General features: G+C 41.0%; 1 protein-coding gene across 9 annotated transcripts in view; it reads left to right on the top strand.

The window, feature by feature from the left end:
- nek7 (NIMA-related kinase 7) overlaps nt 1–20,689 on the top strand; it is a 222,678-nt gene that overhangs the window by 104,138 nt on the left and 97,851 nt on the right. For all 9 annotated transcript variants that reach the window (XM_073063495.1, XM_073063492.1, XM_073063497.1 and 6 more), the window contains one exon: nt 1,409–1,498. In XM_073063495.1, the coding sequence (XP_072919596.1) occupies nt 1,436–1,498 (63 nt within the window). In that variant the 5' untranslated portion in view covers nt 1,409–1,435. The remainder of the gene's footprint in view (nt 1–1,408; nt 1,499–20,689) is intronic.

Below are 20,689 nucleotides of genomic sequence, written 5' to 3'. Positions count from 1 at the left end.
TTTAAGGACTGGACAGCTAAAGGAATAACAGTTCTTTGCAACATAACGAAAGAAGGAACACTGTTCAGTTTTGAAATGCTTAAAGGGAAACACATTAGAAAAACAAGATTTTTATCGGTATTTACACATGCGACAATATGTTAATAAGATGCTTAAAAATGTAACCAAGGCAAGTAAATGCTTGATAGAGCTCTTTAGAAAAGCATATAATTCAGATAATGGTAGTAGAATCATTTCAATCATGTATAAGGGGTTGTCAAATCTTAAAACACATTCAACTTCATACATTAAAGCAAAATGGGAGAAGGAAGGAGGGATAATTATATCTGAGGAAGAATGGACAACAATATGGAGGTATCAATGGAAGTGTACCAGTTCACAGAAATGGAGGGAGTTTGGATGGAAAAACTTGATAAGATATTTTATTACACCCTCTCAGAAATCCCATTATGATAGTAACCTCCCTGTTTGCCGGAGAAATTGTGGAAAGCAAAATGCAAATCATTATCATATTTTTTCGCACTGCCCTGTTATCAAAAACTATTGGAGGGGGATACATAATGCCCTACAAGACATCTTTAAATATGAAATACCCTTGGAGAGTAAGACCATATATTTTGGATATATACCTCAAGAATGGTTGAAAAGAGATAATATTTAATGAATACACTGTTGGTGACTGGTAAAAAGACTCTTACTAGGAAATGGTTATCACAGGAGAGCCCAACTTTAAATACATGGATGGAAATTACAATGGACGTTTACAAAATGGAGAAGATAACAGCATCTGTTAATCATAAGCTGGAATAACTTGATTCATACTGGGAAGAATGGTTTAACTACATAATGCCTCATAGGCCTGATTTTATTCTCACAAATCAATAAATCTGTTGTTAAAAAAAAATCACTCCCTACTTGTACATAGTTCTTTCCTTTTGCTTGTTTTTTCTTTCCACTCTTTTCTATAAGTGTATACCTCAGATAAATACTTTGTGGAGATTTGTGATATATATGATTATATGATATATATGTACAATGTCGGAAATACATCTTATGGAAATGTTTGATGATGAACTTCAATAAAAAAATAAATTACAAAAAAAAGAAATGCGCATTTAAAAAAGTGTTTAACTGGAAAATATAAAAATCAAACTAGGTTGCCATTAAATGAGTCATGCTGATGGTTGAACTGCATTGATCCATTGTAAATATGAAAACTTAATTGACAGGTATTTTTGTATCTATAAAGCACCTGTTACAATTTATTACAATTAATCATTTGGTGTGAGTACTGCAAGTAAATGAAATGCATGTAACTAACTCACTGTATTAAAATTAGCTGAAATATTGGAATATTTCTGGGTATAATAATGTCATGTCAGTAAATTTGCTATATTTACTGTCTTAGGTAAAAAGATCCTACTTTTCTTGCATTATGGATGAACAGCCTCCTCAACAGTTTGCTGGTCATGTTGCAGTTTCTGCATTTCAATCACAGGTACAAATTTTAAAGTTATAAACGTTATTGCAGTAAAAGTAATCCAAAATTGCTTTCTTTTTCACTGTGATTTTTAAAATTCATCAATATGCTTTCATAATTTAGGTCTATTTCACTGCAATTTACTTCCTTTGAAGTACTTTTGAAGTGAAGTTATGGTTGTGATCTGAGAAACATTGTGTTCCATAGATTCCCACATTCTACAACAACTTTTGTGATGGTATCCATATAGTCTTTTTCTAGTGGGGTTTATGGAAAATCTTTGGCTTGCATCAAGATATGTAATCTTTTCAGTTCAGCTGAGGATGTTGTGTCTGTGCTTAGCCAAAAATTGCATCTCTGAAAGTGCAGCGACTACTTGCTTTTGCACTGAATTAACAACATGGATAATGTTGCAATGTCTCTGGAGCGCCATTGAATTACCTCATCAAACTTAGACTAATAAGTTTTTAGCGTGTTTCGACAAGTATGTGAGCTGATGCCACATAATCTAATGGAAGAAAATACTAAAACCATTATTAAAAATGCATGTCTGGGAATTCAGATGTGTGAGACAATCCGTGAAGATCATTTTGTGATTAAAAACATAATGGGGGAGTGTACTGGTGTGTAACATGTTTGGAAGTGAACCAACAGCAACATTTACCTTCTGTGAAGTTGTGATTTATTGGATACCAATATTGAACTAATTCAGTTGCAAAAAAATCCTATTTCTGAAACTTGGAAATGCATATTTGATTGCAATATTTGCTTTTGTTATTTTTGCTTCAATAGTGTGTTTGATAATCTTGAATTCTATTAAGCATTTGAACTGTGAGGAATTAATTTGGATAGTTTTGGGATGACTGTGTGATTAATGCAAACTTTTTGATGATCAGGACACAGACTAAACTTGTACTACAATCTCTGGTTGTAAATTTATTAATGTAATTGTGCCTTTTTTGTGTATCTACCATAAATTAAAGTTAGCTCCACTGATGTTTTGCCTGCACCTTTTCAAGGACAGGTACTTTGTGGCTGCAGATGTTGGTAGAGGTCATTCCATGGGTCTCTGAAGCTTTTTGGTTGACATGGCTGATCATGAGGGATAGCTGGCATGTGATTTTTACTGACATAACTCAGGAGTCCTTGGTAAATGAGGCAGAGAGAATGTCCTTTACCATAAGAGAGTCTGCAAGTATACCAAGAAAATAGTAGGTTGCGAGGGCTAACATGACCTTGAGGAATCAAACCTGAAGGATGATATTACACCTCATGGCAAGAAGCTTAATGGCCTTGCACACATGGCTAGTGGGTACATTTCTACCAACTGCACTGTTAACTCATTGTTCTATGTAAAGCATCCCATCCCTTGTCTTAACAAATTATCTGTCTCGGTTCATATTTGAAATTGATTGGATCATCTCCTCCTCAGATTCATAGCATCTACACTTCAACTTCCAAATGCTAATAGCTATTTGGACACAATGGACATACTGAAATATTGCTATTAACCACTTCCTTCTCTCTTAATGGAGAAGTCTACATAGCAATGTTGCTAGCAGCAAAGCAGTGGTGTATACATGTGATTTTGATGAATCAAAATGGTGGATAGAATGTTAGTCTTTATTGAAACAGGCAACTTAGCACAACCCTAGGGATAATGAAAAATAAGGGTTTACTCTTAACCTTGACTGATTTTTCATCATCTTAAACTATCTTCTGTTTTGGAAACTGCAGTGGTGTAAGCATGAATCTTTAACTTGCCCATTCCACCTCGCCTTACTTTCACTCTACCCCTACATCTTCCTTTCAGATGGCAAAGATCACCTGCCTGCTCGCCAATGGCAGCTGATCAAAAAGAGAATGATGAAGGTACCTCATCACTCAGATTGGCAGTAACAGCAACGCAGCTCAGAATCAAGCACTTAATGTAACTTAGAGGTGGCACCTGCATGTGATGTGTCACCAAGCACATGTGTCCTACAGGCAGAGCAGGGAGAAAATGTAGCCCAAATGCTTGCTTCCTTGGAATGAGATTACACATGATTATTATTTCAGTTGACTTTTTTGCTGGCTTTACCACATACAAGGATTTTGAGTTTATATAGTACATTAAAATTCTTCATGCATCAGCTGATGCTTATTTGACTCTTCCTTTATTAACCATCGCACAGCTATGATAGATAACATCTTTACTTACATTACAATAGAAGTAGAATACTCAGTTTCTGAATGAATCAATAAATGCTCATCTTGAGCCACGTAACTTTAATTTGCTGGCATTCAATATCCAATCATTGTCTTTATAGTTCTAGATATACTTTTAAAGGGACTTTGCAGGTAACATGACACTATAATTCTAATAGGTTACCAGAATACTTAGACAGTGCTTTCAGTGAGTGACACTGGCTAGATGGAGCACCTCTCAAAGGATAACAATAATCTTGTTTTTGACACTGTTAATCCACATTTGCCCTAATTGTTTTATATCAGTCAGCTTCACCAGGTGAGATGAGTCTTCTGAACCTGGTTGTTATCTTGCAAAGCTGTTTGTGACTTTCATCATTGTGTGTCAGTACTGTCTCACCAGTTATCTTGTAGAGTACATAGAAGATGGGTGACAAGGATTTGCACACTGTGATTAGTTCATTTGGTTTAGTTTTGGATAAGGAGACTCAATTTCATGAGAAACCAAGGTCTGATAAGTTGGGAACAACTGTGGAATAACGATTTAAAAAAGAAGTTCATTCATGGAATATGGATGTAATTGGCATGACCACAATTCATGCTGATTATTATTTTTAGAGAAATAGCACTTCAAAGCATATCAGTACTCATGGAAAAGTTCTTCCACGGTTCCTTGAGGTAGGAGATTCCAGGATATTGACCGTTACAAATAGAGAAGTGTAGTTATATCTACAAGTCTACTATGTTATTTAAAGGTAGAATTCCAAGTCATCATATGACTGTATGCTTGCTGCCCCTTTTCTTGCATGGGTGGAGTTGAAGAAAATTAGTTACATTTTGTAGATAGCCATTCCATATCATTAGTAGGGAGAGGGAAATTTAAAGGTCGGCTAAGAATCAAACCAAGTGGATTATTTTTTGTTCTTGAATAACCTTGAACTAGGAGTTACATGCATCCATGCAAGCAGAGAGAGTACCATTATAATTCTATTTGAACCTTGCTGATGTGGAAGAAGTATTGGAAGTTAGCAGGTTAAGTATATCACTGCAGGGTATCCACATTTACAACTGCCGACTTCTTAGTTAATTGGCAGTCATTAATAATTATCTTCTCATTAAAAGGATCTGTTGTTAATTAATAAGTTTAATTTCAAGAAATAATAAACATGAGATTCTGCAGATGCTAGAAGGTCAGAATAACACAACATAATGCTGGAGGAACTCATCAGGTCAGCCAGTATCCATGGAAAAGGTTAAACCGTGGATGTTTTGGGCCGAGACCCTTTATCAAGACTGGAAAAAAGGTTGAAGAAGCCAAAGTAGGTGGGAGGAGTGGTAGGAATATAAGCTAGAAAGTGATAAGCGAACCCAGGTGGAAGGGGTTTGGTGGGGGGGGGGGATATGAAGTTAGAAGTTGGGAGATGATAGATTGAAAAGGCTGAAGAAGAAGATGAAATCTGATATGAGAGGACAGTAGACCATGCAATAAAGGGATAGAAGAAGTGATAGGCATGTGAGGAGAAGAGGTAAGGGGAGCCAGAGTGGGGAATAGAAAAAAATATAAAATATTGCTCCTCTAATCTGAGATTGGTTCAGCCTGGTAGTAGAGGAGGCATGGTATAAAAATGGTTGGCCACCAGGAAGTTAATTTTTTTAACTTTATGTAGGGCATTTAATAGGCAGCTAATGGTCTTTCCTGTATATGTTGAGTTGCAATTCTGTTATTCCTTAGGTAGAAGTTGCTGATGCAAGCTGTGAATTAATACTGGTTTGCATAATTTAGGCACCAGTTGGTTTTTTGTTGAATCCAATCTTTAGTCATTGAGATCTAGGGTATAGGCAATACTTAGGGATCTTCACATCAGAAGTTCAGCTAAGAATCACTGTCACTTGTTCACAAATGCAGATTGAAGATTAAGCTCTTCATATAATATCTGCAAAAATTGTCTTCTGCCAGTCTGCTCAGGATGATCAACACTACCTTTAGCTGATGAAAGTTTATGAAGGTCTGGGAAATAATGCCTGCTTCCTGAATCTCATCCTCTTCCCAATGAGGGCAGACATTGGTGATAATTCTTGGCTGCTTTCAACATAGAAGCACAGTCTTTGGCTCTCTGAGGAACAGAGTTTCCAGATCATGACTTCAAACCCTGTGGAAAAGCAATTTATTGCCCAGCTATCTACTGGGCAATAGTGATCTATGCCCTACTGTTCGATTCTGAGATGTGGTCTACCTATAGCAGGTACTGATAGGGTACCACCAATACCACCATATTGCAAAATGCACTGGAAGTTTATTTCCTCCCAGGTTATCAAGTTCTCATTTACATCATACCAGCTTTTCTGGCAGATCACATAATTCACATACCTGACGTGAGATTTTTGAGATGCACACTAATCCAACCTCCCTCCAGGAACAATCAGAGGAATTTCTTTTGCCTATGGCATCCTTCTGCAGTTTTCTCTTTTTTCTTGTTGTTATAATGAAGATTCTTTGAATAAAACAAATTATAAAAACAAGCTGGTTTCTGTTTTCCCTGGAGTGGAGAGGGCTGAGGGGCGAACTTAACAATGCTTGTAAACCATGGGGGACATAGATAAGGTAGATTTTTTTTTCCCAGTACAGAAGTTCAAAACGAGTGCGAAGATTTTAGAATGTGAAGGGAATAATATAAAGGGAACCTGAGAGGCAAGTTTTTCACAGTGTGCATTTGCACACGTTCATGAATAGGAAAGGTATAGAGGTCTATGAGCCAAATACAGGCAGATGGGGCTATCTCAGGTCATTACCTTAGTAGGCATGGTGACCCAAGTACCACTTCCATGCTGAGTAACTCTACATCTATGATTTTAGTTGCTAAAATTGAAAGTTGCAAATTTCAATGAATCACGCAACTGATGTTCTATTTTAACTCTCATGCAAGAATTCCTAACAGGAATGTAGGAAATTACCTCACATATCTACACCAGAAACCTGTTCTTTTCATGGACAGAAATTTATCTTTTGATTAACTAAAATGATCAATACTCAATATTGGTGACACTGTTGGAAATATATTATTTCAAAACTTACTTTAGACTATGGCTCTAGGTCTTGCGCTCACTATTAAAGTAAATCTGTCAAAGAATGTTACCTTCAGTGGGAGGAATTGATTCTTCAATTACAAACCCTGCTCCAACTTCAGTCAAAAGCTGTTCAAGATCATAAGACAAAGGAGCAGAAGTAGGCCATTCGGCCCATCGAGTCTGCTCCACCACTCCATCATGAGCTAAACTATTCTCTCCTCTAGTTCCAATTTCATCTAATTACAATTTCTTGAACAGTTGGCAATTCCGTAATATCTTGCAGGATCCAAGTTAGCTAATGACAACAAATTGAATCGCACAGCAAAATATGTGGATTGGAGCAGAAAATTGAGAAGTAATATTGATGCACCCACAAAAGGGTTGAAATTGTGTAGCTGATTCCTCCCTGATAGGATATCAATTTGTTCCTAGGTAATACATATTGTTAAATTGAGCTTCTGTTTACATTGATTCTTTGGCACAAAAGAAGGCCAGTCAGTGTAACTGCAGCCTTTTGTGGCTAAGCTTCCTCTTGGCACTGTTCATCCTTCCAGCAATATTTATCATTTCATTTGTTTTTGTTCTGGTTATCAGCTCACCTTAAGTTCATCTGGACAAGTTATTTGAGGTAGCATGTTCTCCCAAATTCTTATCAAGCCTTGGGTAACTGCACCTTCATTGGTATTTTCTTATGACTCTGATACCTCTATTTGCAACACAGTGCATATAATAATGATTAAGAAAGACAATAAATAATTCAGATACCTTCAGTACTAGCAACTGTTGGAGTAATCGTCATTGTCAAACGCACCATCAGTATTGCTGTTAATAGAGTTAACACTTTATTCTGTATAGTTGGCAGGGAGTAGAATTCGTTTGCTCTGAAAACCCACTTGTGATCTTCAGTTGTGCTATTTCAGTGTTCTTGTTTCCTGCACCAAGGATCTTTACAGCAGCTTGCTTCAAGGCATCTGCTGGTGATTTGATTTCATCCATAGACCTTGCACCAGTAAGTTGCAACAATATTTGAGGAGCACCTTTTCTACTTCCTGCAGAATTGGTAAAGTGATTTTCAAGGACGTGGTTAAGTGCTGACCCAGTGTTGACTGTCCTGCCACCTTTTACCTTGACTCCTTACAAGTGATTCACAAGTTCAGTTTTTGTCGAGTAACAGTTCAGGTAGCATTCTGTTTTTATACCATCACTATACTGTGCCACACCTACTTGCACTCTATCTCTTCCAATATCCAATTGATCAATTAACCAAGTGATGTAAGCGAAACTAACATTTCCAGTGGTAGCAGACCCATCAATAAGGAATACAGCACCTCCCCTGTCTACGTCCTGTGGTACAACTGGAAAATTGATAGGATTGTAATTCACAACAGATCATACTGTATGTCTTAGGATGTGATGCACAAAAATGGAAACCTTTTACCCAACTCCCAAAGTAGCTTGCTGCATCAGACTCAGTTAATGGAAGTCAGATTCCACCCTACTATTAAAAAAAAGTCTGGATCATTTAAATAATTGATATCATTTAATAAGTTAAACTTAGTCAGAAATTATTGTATAAATGTGCATGCATTTGATCATGGATGGGGCCTGACCATGTGTATCCTAAGATCTTCTGAGAAATAAGCAGAGAAATTATTGGGGGTTGGCAGAAATTTTTGTATCTTTGTTAGAACGGGTGAGATACTGGAAGACTGGTAAGTGGCTAGGTTTTTGACAAGGTTTCACATACTAGGCAGGTTGGTAAGGTTCAATCACATGGGATCTAGGATGTGCTAGCTAAGTGGATAGCAAATTGACATGGTTACAAGACTTAGATGAAAAGTAGTGGAAAGCTGTTTTTCAGATTGGCATTTAGTGGCCAGTGTCTACTGCAATGCCCTCATCAGCTCTCTAAATCATCCCCTCAAGAAACTCTAAATTTGTGAGACACCACTTACTAAGACAAACAGAGGAACAGGCAGAGAATAGACACTCAATGCTGTGTTCAGGTAGATGGGATTAGTTTGGATTGACATCGTTGTCAGCATTCATCATTGGCTGAAGGACCTGTCTTTGTTGTGTTGTACTGATCTCTGTTCTAAAAGGTTATATGGCATGCTTCTCTTCATCAGTCAGGACACTGAATACAAGTCGTCAAGTCAAGTCACTTTTATTGTCATTTCGACCATAACTGCTATGTACAATACATAGTAAAAATGAGACAACATTTTTCAGGACCATGGTGTTACATGACACAGTACAAAAACTAGACTGAACTACATAAAAAAACAACACAGAGAGAAAAAAAAAACAACTACACTAGACTAAAGACCTACCCAGGACTGCATAAAGTGCACAATACGGTGCAGGCATTCCAATAAATAATAAACAGGACAATAGGGCAGTAAGGTGTCAGTCCAGGCTCTGGGTATTGAGGAGTCTGATAGCTTGGGGGAAGAAACTGTTACATAGTCTGGTCGTGAGAGCCTGAATGCTTCAGTGCCTTTTCCCAGATGGCAGGAGGGAGAAGAGTTTGTATGAGGGGTGCGCGGGGTCCTTCATAATGCATTGGGGCTGGTGTATTTTTGATGATGTGCAATGTTTGGCTTACGCCAAGTAGAGCATTTAGTCTGATGGCCAAAAAGCTCAATTTTGGTTTTATCAGATTATAGAACCTTCTTCCAGCTGACTTCAGAGTCTCCCACATGCCTTCTTGCAAACCCTACCCAAGACTTCACGTGAGTTCATTTCAACAGTGGCTTTCTCTTTGTTACTCTTGTTACGAACCCGCAGGTTTTGTTTACTGTGGACTGTCATTTTAAGAGCACCCAAGTGAGGCGGGACTGTGACGTTAGAGGCTTCTGTGGGCTGTGCAGATTAAAATACACAGAACAGAAAAAGAAAGAGAACACAGGGAGTGCCACAGAACAGCTGCTCTCGCAGTCTTTGCAAGACTTGGAACTACGAACTGCCGGGGCAAGGTTGCTCCAGTATGAGTGTCTGTCACTTCATGTAATCCATAGGAGTGGATTTCGGGATATCTTGTGGGACTGATTGTGACAGGTCACTTTCGGTGATAAGTCGTATGTGGAATTGGAACGATACAATGAACAAGATCTACGGCGATTGTTTTCTCATTTCCAGCGTGGAACCTGTGGAATACTTCGTACTTACCTTTTCTCTCTGTTACAACCTGGATTACAAATATCTCCCTCCCATCATTTATTTTGTGGATTACTGAACTTTTCTACTTCACCATCTCAAGACTCTAAGCCTTGTTTCCCCCTCCACCCCCCCAAGCTCAATATAGTTTGGGAGCTATATTTACACATATGTACACATAACACTGTTAACTTTTGTTTATCTTGGTTTAAGTTGCTATATTATAAGCAGTTACTAATAAAGATAGTGGTTTTAACATCAAAACCAGACTCCGATGTGTAATCTATTGCTGCTGGTTTGTTTCTAAAACGTTACAGTTTGTAACACTCTCCCACAAAGCTGTGAATGATGAAGCACCTGGTCAACAGTTGTATTCACAGTCTCTCCATTCTCAGCCACTGAACTCCTCCAGAGTTGTCATGGGTCTCTTGGTGGCCTTCCTCCCTAGTTCCCTTGCACAATTACTCAGTTTTTGATGACAGTCTGCTCTAGGCAGATTCACAGCAGTGCCATATTCTTTACATTTCTTGATGACTGACTTAACTGTACTGTACTCCAAGGGATATTCAGTGACTTAGAAATTTTCTTGTATCCATCTCCTCACTTGTGAGGTGTAACCTTTCAGTGGATTTGCTTGGAATGTTCTTTTGTCTTCCTGGTGTAGTTTTTGCCAGAAAGAGATACTGGGATGGAGAGCTTTGATGTGAGAAATATGCTTTGAACTAGAAATATCTAAATCAATCAAAGATTTGACAGAGATGCCAAAAAGTGTGGGAAGAAGAAAGGAGGGGGACTCGTTGTCTACATCAACGAAAGATGGTGTAACCCCGGGCATGTGAGTACAAAGATCTCCGTTTGTGAAAGAGATATTGAGCTGATCGCCGTGAGTATGAGGCCATATTACCTGCCTCGAGAATTCGCAAGCGTCATTGTGGTGAATGTGTATGTCCCACCGCGTGCCGACGCAACGGTAGCGTGTGACGTCATCAGCTCCGCTGTTGCTAGGCTTCAGACACAGCACCCTGAGGCACTGGTGATAATTACAGGGGACTTCAACCATGTGACCTTGGACAAGACACTACCTGCTTTCTCCCAGTACGTGGATTGCTACACCAGGGGTAATAGGACTATTGACCTACTGTATGCAAACGTAGAGGAGGCATATAGTGCATCCCCACTGCCTTCATTGGGGAAAGCTGATCACAACCTGGTTTTGTTACAGCCCAGATATAAATCAATTGTGATGAGGCATCCCACTACCACACGCTCTTTTAGGAAGTGGACTCCTGAAGCGGAACAGGCCCTGAGAGACTGCTTCGGTACTACTAACTGGGATGTACTGCAAGGGGGGCTCTGTGGGGGCATTGAGGAGGTCACTGAATGCACAACGGACTATATTAACTTTTGTGTGGATGCAGTTGTCCCTGTTAGAACTGTTCGCTGCTATCCCAATAATAAGCCCTGGATCACTAGTCACATCAAAGGCCTCCTAAACCAGAAGAAGAGGGCCTTTAAAGATGGTGATCGGTTGGAGCTTAAAAGAGTTCAGAAGGAACTCAGAGTACAGATAAGGGGGGCAAAGGAGCAGTATAGGAGGAAGCTAGAACAAAAGCTGCAGAAAAAAAGCATGAAGGAGGTGTGGGATGGGATGAAGATCATCACCGGATGCGGTGCAAAGCGGGGGGCGAACATAAGTGGAGATGTGGAGAAAGCGAACCAGCTGAACAACTTCTTCAACAGGTTTGACAGCTCAATCTCATCCTCACCGCAGAAATCCACACCAGGCTTACTTCCCTCACAGGAAAATAGCCACTCACAGGAGACCTTGCCCACGCCCAGGATTACGGCTGCACAGGTGGAAGGTCAACTGAGGAAGATCTGTACCAGCAAGGCGGCTGGACCGGATGGAGTTTCCCCACGATTACTGAGGGCCTGTGCGACTGAGCTGGGAGAACCACTACAGCGCATCTTCAACATGAGCCTGGAGCAGAGAAGAGTACCCAGACAGTGGAAAACATCCTGTATTGCCCCGGTACAGAAGAAACCACAACCAAAGGAGTTGAATGACTTCAGACCTGTTGCTTTGACGTCGCACGTGATGAAGACCATGGAGCGGCTGATAATACAGAATCTGAGGCCACAAACCAGGCACGCCCAGGATCCTCTTCAGTTTGCGTATAAGGAGAAGGTGGGAGTGGAGGATGCTATCACGTATTTGCTGCACAAATCACTCTCTCACCTAGAGGGGGTCAGTTGTGCTGTGAGGATTACATTCCTTGACTTCTCTAGTGCCTTTAACACCATCCAGCCCAAGATCTTAAGGCACAAACTAACGGAGATGGGAGTAGACTCTCACATGGTGGATTGGATAGTGGACTACTTGACAGATAGGCCTCAGTATGTGCGGTTGGGAGACTGTAAGTCTGACACGGTGGTCAGCAGCACAGGGGCGCCGCAGGGAACCGTACTCTCTCCGGTCCTGTTCACCCTGTACACATCAGACTTCCAATATAACTCGGAGTCCTGCCATGTGCAGAAGTTCGCTGATGACACGGCCATAGTGGGATGTGTCAGGAATGGACAGGAGGAGGAGTATAGGAAACTGATACAGGACTTTGTGATATGGTGCAACTCAAACTACCTGCGTCTCAATATCACCAAGACCAAGGAGATGGTGGTGGACTTTAGGAGATCTAGGCCTCATATGGAGCCAGTGATCATTAATGGAGAATGTGTGGAGCAGGTTAAGACCTACAAGTATCTGGGAGTACAGTTAGACGAGAAGTTAGACTGGACTGCCAACACAGATGCCTTGTGCAGGAAGGCACAGAGTCGACTGTACTTCCTAAGAAGGTTGGCGTCATTCAATGTCTGTAGTGAGATGCTGAAGATGTTCTATAGGTCAGTTGTGGAGAGCGCCCTCTTCTTTGTGGTGGCGTGTTGGGGAGGAAGCATTAAGAAGAGGGACGCCTCACGTCTTAATAAGCTGGTAAGGAAGGCGGGCTCTGTCGTGGGCAAAGTACTGGAGAGTTTAACATCGGTAGCTGAGCGAAGGGCGCTGAGTAGGCTACGGTCAATTATGGATAACTCTGAACATCCTCTACATAGCACCATCCAGAGACAGAGAAGCAGTTTCAGCGACAGGTTACTATCGATGCAATGCTCCTCAGCCAGGATGAAGAGGTCAATACTCCCCAATGCCATTAGGCTTTACAATTCTACCGCCAGGACTTAAGAACTTTTTAAAAGCTATTATTAATGCTTTTTGAGATAGTGATTTAGATGCATATCATATTCTTTACTGAGTTAAGTATTGTATGTAATTAGTTTTGCTACAACAAGTGTATGGGACATTGGAAAAAAGTTAAATTTCCCCATGGGGATGAATAAAGCATCTATCTATCTATCTATCTATCTATCTAAAGATAGTCTTTGAACAGCTGCTGACAGCAGTTGGACCTTCCAGATACAAACATATTTTTATGACAATCAATTGAAACACCTTGACTACACACAGGTCACCAAAAACAGATCTCCACTTAACTAATAATTGACTTCTAAAACCGGTTGGCTACATCAGTGATGATTTGGTGTATCATATTAAAGGGGGTGAATACTTATATAATCAATTATTTTTGTGTTTTATATTTGTAATTCATTTAGATGACTTTGTAGAGATCTGTTTTCACTTTAACACAAAGGGGCCTTTTTCTGTTGATTATTGTCCAAAAAAAGCCAAATTAAATCCACTGTGATTCAATGTTGTAAAACAATAAAACATGATAGGTGTATAAGATGATGAGAGGCATTGATTGTGTGGATAGTCAGAGGCCTTTTCCCAGGGCTGAAATGGCTAGCACAAGAGGGCACAGTTTGAAAGTGTTTGGAAGTAGGTACAGAGGAGTCAGGGGTAAGTTTTTTTCCGTAGAGAGTGGTGAGTGTGTGGAATGGGATGTCAGCGATGGTGGTGGAGGCGGATACAATAGGGTCTTTTAAGAGACTCCTGCACAGGTATATGGAGCTCAGAAAAATAGAGGGCTGTGAGTAACCCTAGGTAATTTCTAAGGTAAGGACATGTTCAGCACAGCTTTGTGGGCCAAAGTGCCTGTATTGTCCTATAGGTTTTCTATGTTTCTTTGAAAACTTCCAAGGGGGGAGGGGGTGAATACTTCTTATAGGCACCGTATTTCAATGTTTACAACTGCAATTGTCTATAAAAATACTAAAATATTAACGATTGAATAAGCCCTGGTTTAGCCAGCTGTTCAAACACAAATATCTTTGTATGAATTAGATATTTTTGGTCCAATGCCTGTTTCTCTCTTCCAAGTTGTCATCCCTGTATCTCTTCCTTTTTACCTAAATATACCAGAGACACAAAGGACTCAGATGCTGTAATCTGGAATGAAAGAAAAACTGCTGGAAAAACTCAGCAGGTCAAGCAGTGTCCTGTTGCAGTCTCAATGCAAAGCATCACATATCTCTTTTCCTCCCAAATACTGCCTGATCCACTGAGTCCCTCCAGCCATTTGCAAACAAGTTTCTTGCAACACAGTAGCTCTAAAATACTGTCACAAATAGTGTTCTTTGTGGTCTCATCATACTTCACACCTTCATCTACTTGTCTCTTACTGTATAACTTTACTTAATTCCATTCTTATCACAAATATCAAGGTAAATGGTGGCAATTTTGAATTAAAAGCCAAATGACAATGTACTTATAGAGAGGGTCATTCGGTTGGGGGTGTGAGGAAAGTGGGAGTAGTTCCTAAATGAAGAAAACTTGCACTGTGTTAGCTAATATCAGTATAAAGAATGAAGCTTGGTGATCAGCAATTTTCCCTGGGATATTGAGAGAATGTAGGGTGAAAAATAAGGACAAGATGAACTTGGATGAACAAGATGACAAGATGAATGCAAGAACAACAATGGCATGGAATGCAGGGTAAATGCTGATTCACGGAGAAACATTGTGATGAATTTAGACAATGTAGGTGAAGGGTACAACAGTGGAAGTTGAATAACCTTGTATTTTTGTGATGTAAATTGCCTTTATTGATTGGAATAACCTTTTCATGGAGTTGCTTGGAGTGTTCTTTTGTTTTCATGGTGTAGTTTTTTGCTAGGATACGGACTCACCAGCAGTTGGACCTTCCAGGTACAGCTGTATTTTTACTGTAATCAATTGAACCACTTAGACTGCACACAGTGATCTCAATTTAACTAATTATGTGACTTCTAAAACCAATTGGCTGCAATAGTGATGGTTTGGTGTGTCATATTTAAAGGGGATGAATACTTACGCAATCAGTTATTTTGCGTTTTATATTTGTAATTAATTTAGATCCACTTGCAGAGATCTGCTTTCACTTTGACATGAATGAGTGTTTTTCTGTTGATCAGTGTCAAAAAAAGCCGAAGTAAATCCACTGTGACTCAATGTTATAAAGCACAAAACACGAAAACTTTTTATAGGCACTGGTAGAGGACCTGAGATTGAGGGAAAAATGCACATACACACCACCCAAAAGGGGTGAGGGGGAAAGGTATTTATTTAATTATTTTCTCGTCCTTTGTGGGTGGTGTGTACATGTATTTTTCCCTCTATCTTAGGTCCTCTACCAGAGGCCTAGGAGCTTGAGGGTTCAGCGCAGTATCCTTGCTGTTACTGGTAGTGCACTCTTTTAGACCAAGACCTCAGATATTGTTTCAGGGATTTGTTGGATCCATTCTCCCTGTCCAGATGTCACAGTTCCAAGTGCTCCTATCACCACCATGATTACAAAAGCAAACACGAGGAAATCTGCAGATGCTGGAAATTCAAGCAACACACACAAAATGCTGGTGGAACACGGCAGGCCAGGCAGCATCTATAAGGAGAAGCACAGTCAACGTTTCGGGCTGAGACTCTTCGTCAGGACTAACTGAAAGGAAAGATAGTAAGAGATTTGAAAGTAGCAGGGGTAGGGGAAAATGCGAAATGATAGGAGAAGACCGGAAGGGGTGGGGTGAAGCTGAGAGCCGGAAAGGTGATTGGCAAAAGGGATACAGAGCTGGAGAAGGGAAAGGATCATTGGACGGGAGGCCTAGGGAGAAAGAAAGGGGGAGGGGAGCACCAGAGGGAGATGGAGAACAGGCAGAGTGATGGGCAGAAAGAGAGGAAATATAAGGAGGGGGAAAAAACCTGGCCGAGGCACAGCGACAACTCTCTGATACCTCCTCTTATTTACCCCTTGATCATAACCCCACTAAGGAGCACCAGACCACTGTCTCCTATACCATCACCAACCTCATTAGCTCTGGGGATCTCCCATCCACTGCCACCAACCTCATAGTTCGCACACCCCACACTTCCCGTTTCTACCTCCTACCCAAGATCCACAAACCTGCCTGTCCAGGTAGACCCATTGTCTCAGCTTGCTCCTGCCCCACCGAACTCATTTCTTGACACTGTTTTATCCCCCCCTTGTTCAATCCCTTCCCACCTATGTTCATGACACTTCTCATGCTTTGAATTTTTTCAATGATTTTAAGTTCCCTGGCCCCCACTGCCTTATTTTCACCATGGGCGTACAGTCCCTATATACCTCCATCCCCCACCAGGAAGGTCTCAAAGCTCTCTGCTTCTTTTTGGATTCCTGACCTAACCAATTCCCCTCTACCACCACTCTCCTCCGTCTAGTGGAATTAGTTCTTACTCTCAATAATTTCTCCTTTGGCTCCTCCCACTTCCTCCAAACCAAAGGTGTAGCCATGGGCACCCGCACGGGTCCCAGTTATGCCTGCCTTTTTGTTGGCTTTGTGGAACAGTCTATGTTCCAAGCCTATATGGGTATCCGTCCCCCTCTTTTCCTTTGCTACATCGATGACTGCATTAGCGCTGCCTCCTGCACGCATGCTGAGCTCATTGACTTCATTAACTTTGCCTCCAACTTTCACCCTGCCCTCATATTTACCTGGTCCATTTCTGACACCTCCCTCTCCTTTCTTGATCTTTCTGTGTCCATCTCTGGAGACGGCTTATCTACTGATACCTACTATAAGCCTACAAACTCTCACAGCTACATGGACTATTCCTCTTCCCACCCTGTCTCTTGCAAAAATGCTATCCCCTTCTCACAATTCCTCCGCCTCCGCCACATCTGCTCTCAGGATGAGGCTTGTCATTCCAGGACGAAGGAGATGTCGTCCTTTTTTAAACAAAGGGGCTTCCCTTGTTCCACCATCAACTCTGCTCTCAAACACATCTCTCCTATTTCCCGCACATCTGCCCTCACCCCATCCACCCACCACCCCACCCAGGATAGGGTTCTCCTTGTCCGCACCTACCACCCCACCAGCCTCCGGGTCCAACGTATAATTCTCTGTAACTTCTGCCACCTCCAACGGGATCCTACTACCAAGCCCATCTTTCCCTCTCCCCCCCCCTTCTGCTTTCTGCAGGGATCGCTCCCTACGCAACTCCCTTGTCCATTCGTCCCTCCCATCCTTTCCCACCCATCTCCCTCCTGGCAGTTATCCTTGTAAGCGGAACAAGTGCTACACCTGCCCATACACTTCCTCCCTCACCACCATTCAGTGCCCCAGACAGTCCTTCCAGGTGAGGCGACACTTCACCTGTGAGTCGGCTGGTGTGGTATACTGCGTCTGGTGCACCCGGTGTTTATTGGTGAGACCCGACGCAGACTGGGAGACCATTTCGCTGAACACCTATGCTCTGTCCGCCAGAAAAAGCAGGATCACCTAGTGGCTACACATTTCAATTCCACATCCCACTCCCATTCTGATATGTCTATCCATGGCCTCCTCTACTGTAAAGATGAAGCCACACTCATGTTGGAGGAACAACACCTGATATATCAGCTGGGTAGACTCCAACCTGATGGCATGAACATTGACTTCTCTGACTTCTGTTAATGCCCCTCCTCCCCTTCTTACCCCATCCCTGATATATTTAGTTTTTTCCCCCCTCCTTTTTTGTCTCTCTTTCTTCCCATCTCCCTCTGCTGCTCCCCTCCCCCTTTCTTTCTCCCTAGGCCTCCCGTCCAATGATCCTCTTCCTTCTCCAGCTCTGTATCCCTTTTGCCAACCACCTTTCCGGCTCTCAGCTTTACCCCACCCCTTCCGGTCTTCTCCTATCATTTTGCATTTTCCCCTCCCCCTGCTACTTTCAAATCTCTTACTATCTTTCCTTTCAGTTAGTCCTGACAAAGGTTCTCGGCCCGAAACGTCGACTGTGCTTCTCCTTATAGATGCTGCCTGGCCTGCTGTGTTCCACCAGCATTTTGTGTGTGTTACCACCATGATTACTCTGGGTTTAACTTTCCACATCATTTCTATCTGCTCTTTCAAGCCCTTGTATTTCTCCAGCTTCTTGTGTTCTTTTTTTCTGATGTTACTGTCATTCAGGATTGCCACATTGCTTTCTTCTGTTCCTTGTCCAGTATTACTATGTCTGGTTGGTTGGCCAGTACCTGCTTATCAGCCTGTACTTAGAAATACCACAATTTCTTAGCTCTGTCATTCTCTACTACCTTCTTAGGTGTTTCCTATTTGGACTCGGGAACGTCCAATCCATAATTAGCACAGATGTTCCTATACACAATTCTTGCAACTTGGTTGTCCGGTTCAGTGTATGCTGTTTCTGCCTATGTCTTACACCCTATTACTATGTGCTTGATGGTTTCAATGGATTCCTTGCTCAGTCTGCATCTTGGGTCTTGTCTGGTGTGATAGACCCTTGCTTCTATTCCTTTGTGCTGTCACTCAGCCCTGCCTTTTCCAGTCATTGGTAGGACTTTCTTATGTCAGCCACCTCTGATATTTGGCAATGGTACATCCTGTGCAGTGGCTTCTGGTTCTGCTTCACCCACTTCCATTTCTGTATCCCCTGCCAATTGTTTGAGGTATTCTCCTGGCAGATTATCCTTGGGGGTCATCTTTGTGCCATACTCATAGATATTTAGCATTTCTTTCAGAACTGTGTCCTTAACACTTTCCTCCTCTATTCTGGCAGGTGTACAGTCACTTGCTGTTGGACTTTGGATGTAGTTTCCGGGTCTTGATGTCAACAGTTTTCAATTCGTTCCTTAGCCAGCACAATATTGTGGCTGGGTATCTCATGACTAATAGGGCAAATGTGTTGACTGCTCTGATCTTGTTCTTCCCATTCAGCTGGCTTTTTAGGATCAGTCTTACTCTCAGGAGATACTTGGGTGTTGCAGCCTTCCTTGTGTCCTCATCGTGGTTCCCATGCACCTAAAGGATCCCCAGGTATTTGTAGCTGTCCTGTACATCAGAAAGTATAAACTGTAAACAAAATATTTTGACGTTAGCTTCTATCTGCTGCACATAATGAGCAGAAAATCCTACAAAAGTAGTGGATTTGGCCCAGTACATCACAAGTAAAACCCTCCCAACTATTGAGCACATCTACATGAAACGTTGCTGTAGAAAATCATCAAAAATCCTCACCACACAGGCCTTTCTCTTTTCTCACTGCTGCCATCAGGCAGAAAGTACAGGTGCCTCAGGACTCACACCACTAGGTTTAAGAACAGTTACTATTCCTCAACCATCAGACTCTTGAACTAAAGGGGACAGCTACACTAATTTAGAACTATGTTGTATTGTTACTTTATGCTCATTACTTATTACTATTTATTTATATCTGTGTTGCCGAGTTTGTTTACAGTTTATAGTTTCTAATGTTTACAGTTACTGTTCTATAGATTTGCTAAGTATGTGCACAGAAAAAGAATCTCAGGGTTGTATGTGGTGATATATATACTCTAATAATAAATTTTACTTTGAACTTTGAAAATACAGTATACAGTGCACCTCACTGATCAGAGAAAGAGGGATAAACACTGACAGTAGTGTTGGTGACTTTGAAAATTGCATTTCAAAATATACATCTTGTTTCTTTAGGTTTTGTCACATGCATCTTAAATAACAGTGAGTGAGTTTGAGCCCATTGCACATTTTGTTTGACTGTATCAAGAAAGGACCATCAGTATTTCAATAAGAATTAATTGTTGATTCTTCCAAGAAAGCTTGACTGATAATCACTCAATACCTTAGACCTTTTCAATGGCTATGTAATGTGAAGGTGTTTGTGTTTAATTCATAGCTGGAAAAACAGCTGTTGTACTGATTTGTCAGAAGTTGCTATAGCTGATTGGTTTAATTGTAAAGCCATAGTATTGGGAAGCATTGCTGCATCCTATTTTGGAGATCTTATCAGTGCAATAGCTAGCTGGATTGATTGATTAGTTCTGAAATATGATTAATTGAAGTTGCAATGTTAAATGGAACTGTAGTTTAACAACAGTCACTTAATTATGATAAATGGGTGCATTTTAAATACACTCTGTGGCCACTTTATTAGGTACAGGAGTATACCTTAAAAAGTGGCCACAGAAGTGGAACCTGGTGTGGTCTTCTGCTATAGCCTATCCACTTCAAGATTCCTTGTGTTGTGCATTGAGAGATGCTCTTCTGCACATCACTGTTATTACGTGTGGTTATTTAAGTTACTGTCGCCTTCCTGTTTACTTGAATAAGTCAGGCCATTCTCCTCTGACCTTTCTCATTAACAAAGTAATTTTGCCCACAGAACTACCATTCACTGGATGTGTTTTGCATTTCACACCGTTCTCTGTAAACTCTAGTGACTAATGTGTGTGAAAATCCCAGGAGATCAGCAGTTCTGTCTGGCACCAACATTCTTAAAGTCACTTAAATCACATTTCTTCCCTGTACTGGTGTTTGGTCTGAACAACAGCAACCTCTTAA

This window comes from Hemitrygon akajei, chromosome 12 (genome assembly GCF_048418815.1).
Source record: "Hemitrygon akajei chromosome 12, sHemAka1.3, whole genome shotgun sequence".
NCBI classification, from domain to species: Eukaryota; Metazoa; Chordata; class Chondrichthyes; order Myliobatiformes; family Dasyatidae; genus Hemitrygon; species Hemitrygon akajei.
The sequence above is the reverse complement of the archived record's forward strand: the minus strand, read 5'-3'. Positions and strand labels throughout refer to the sequence as shown.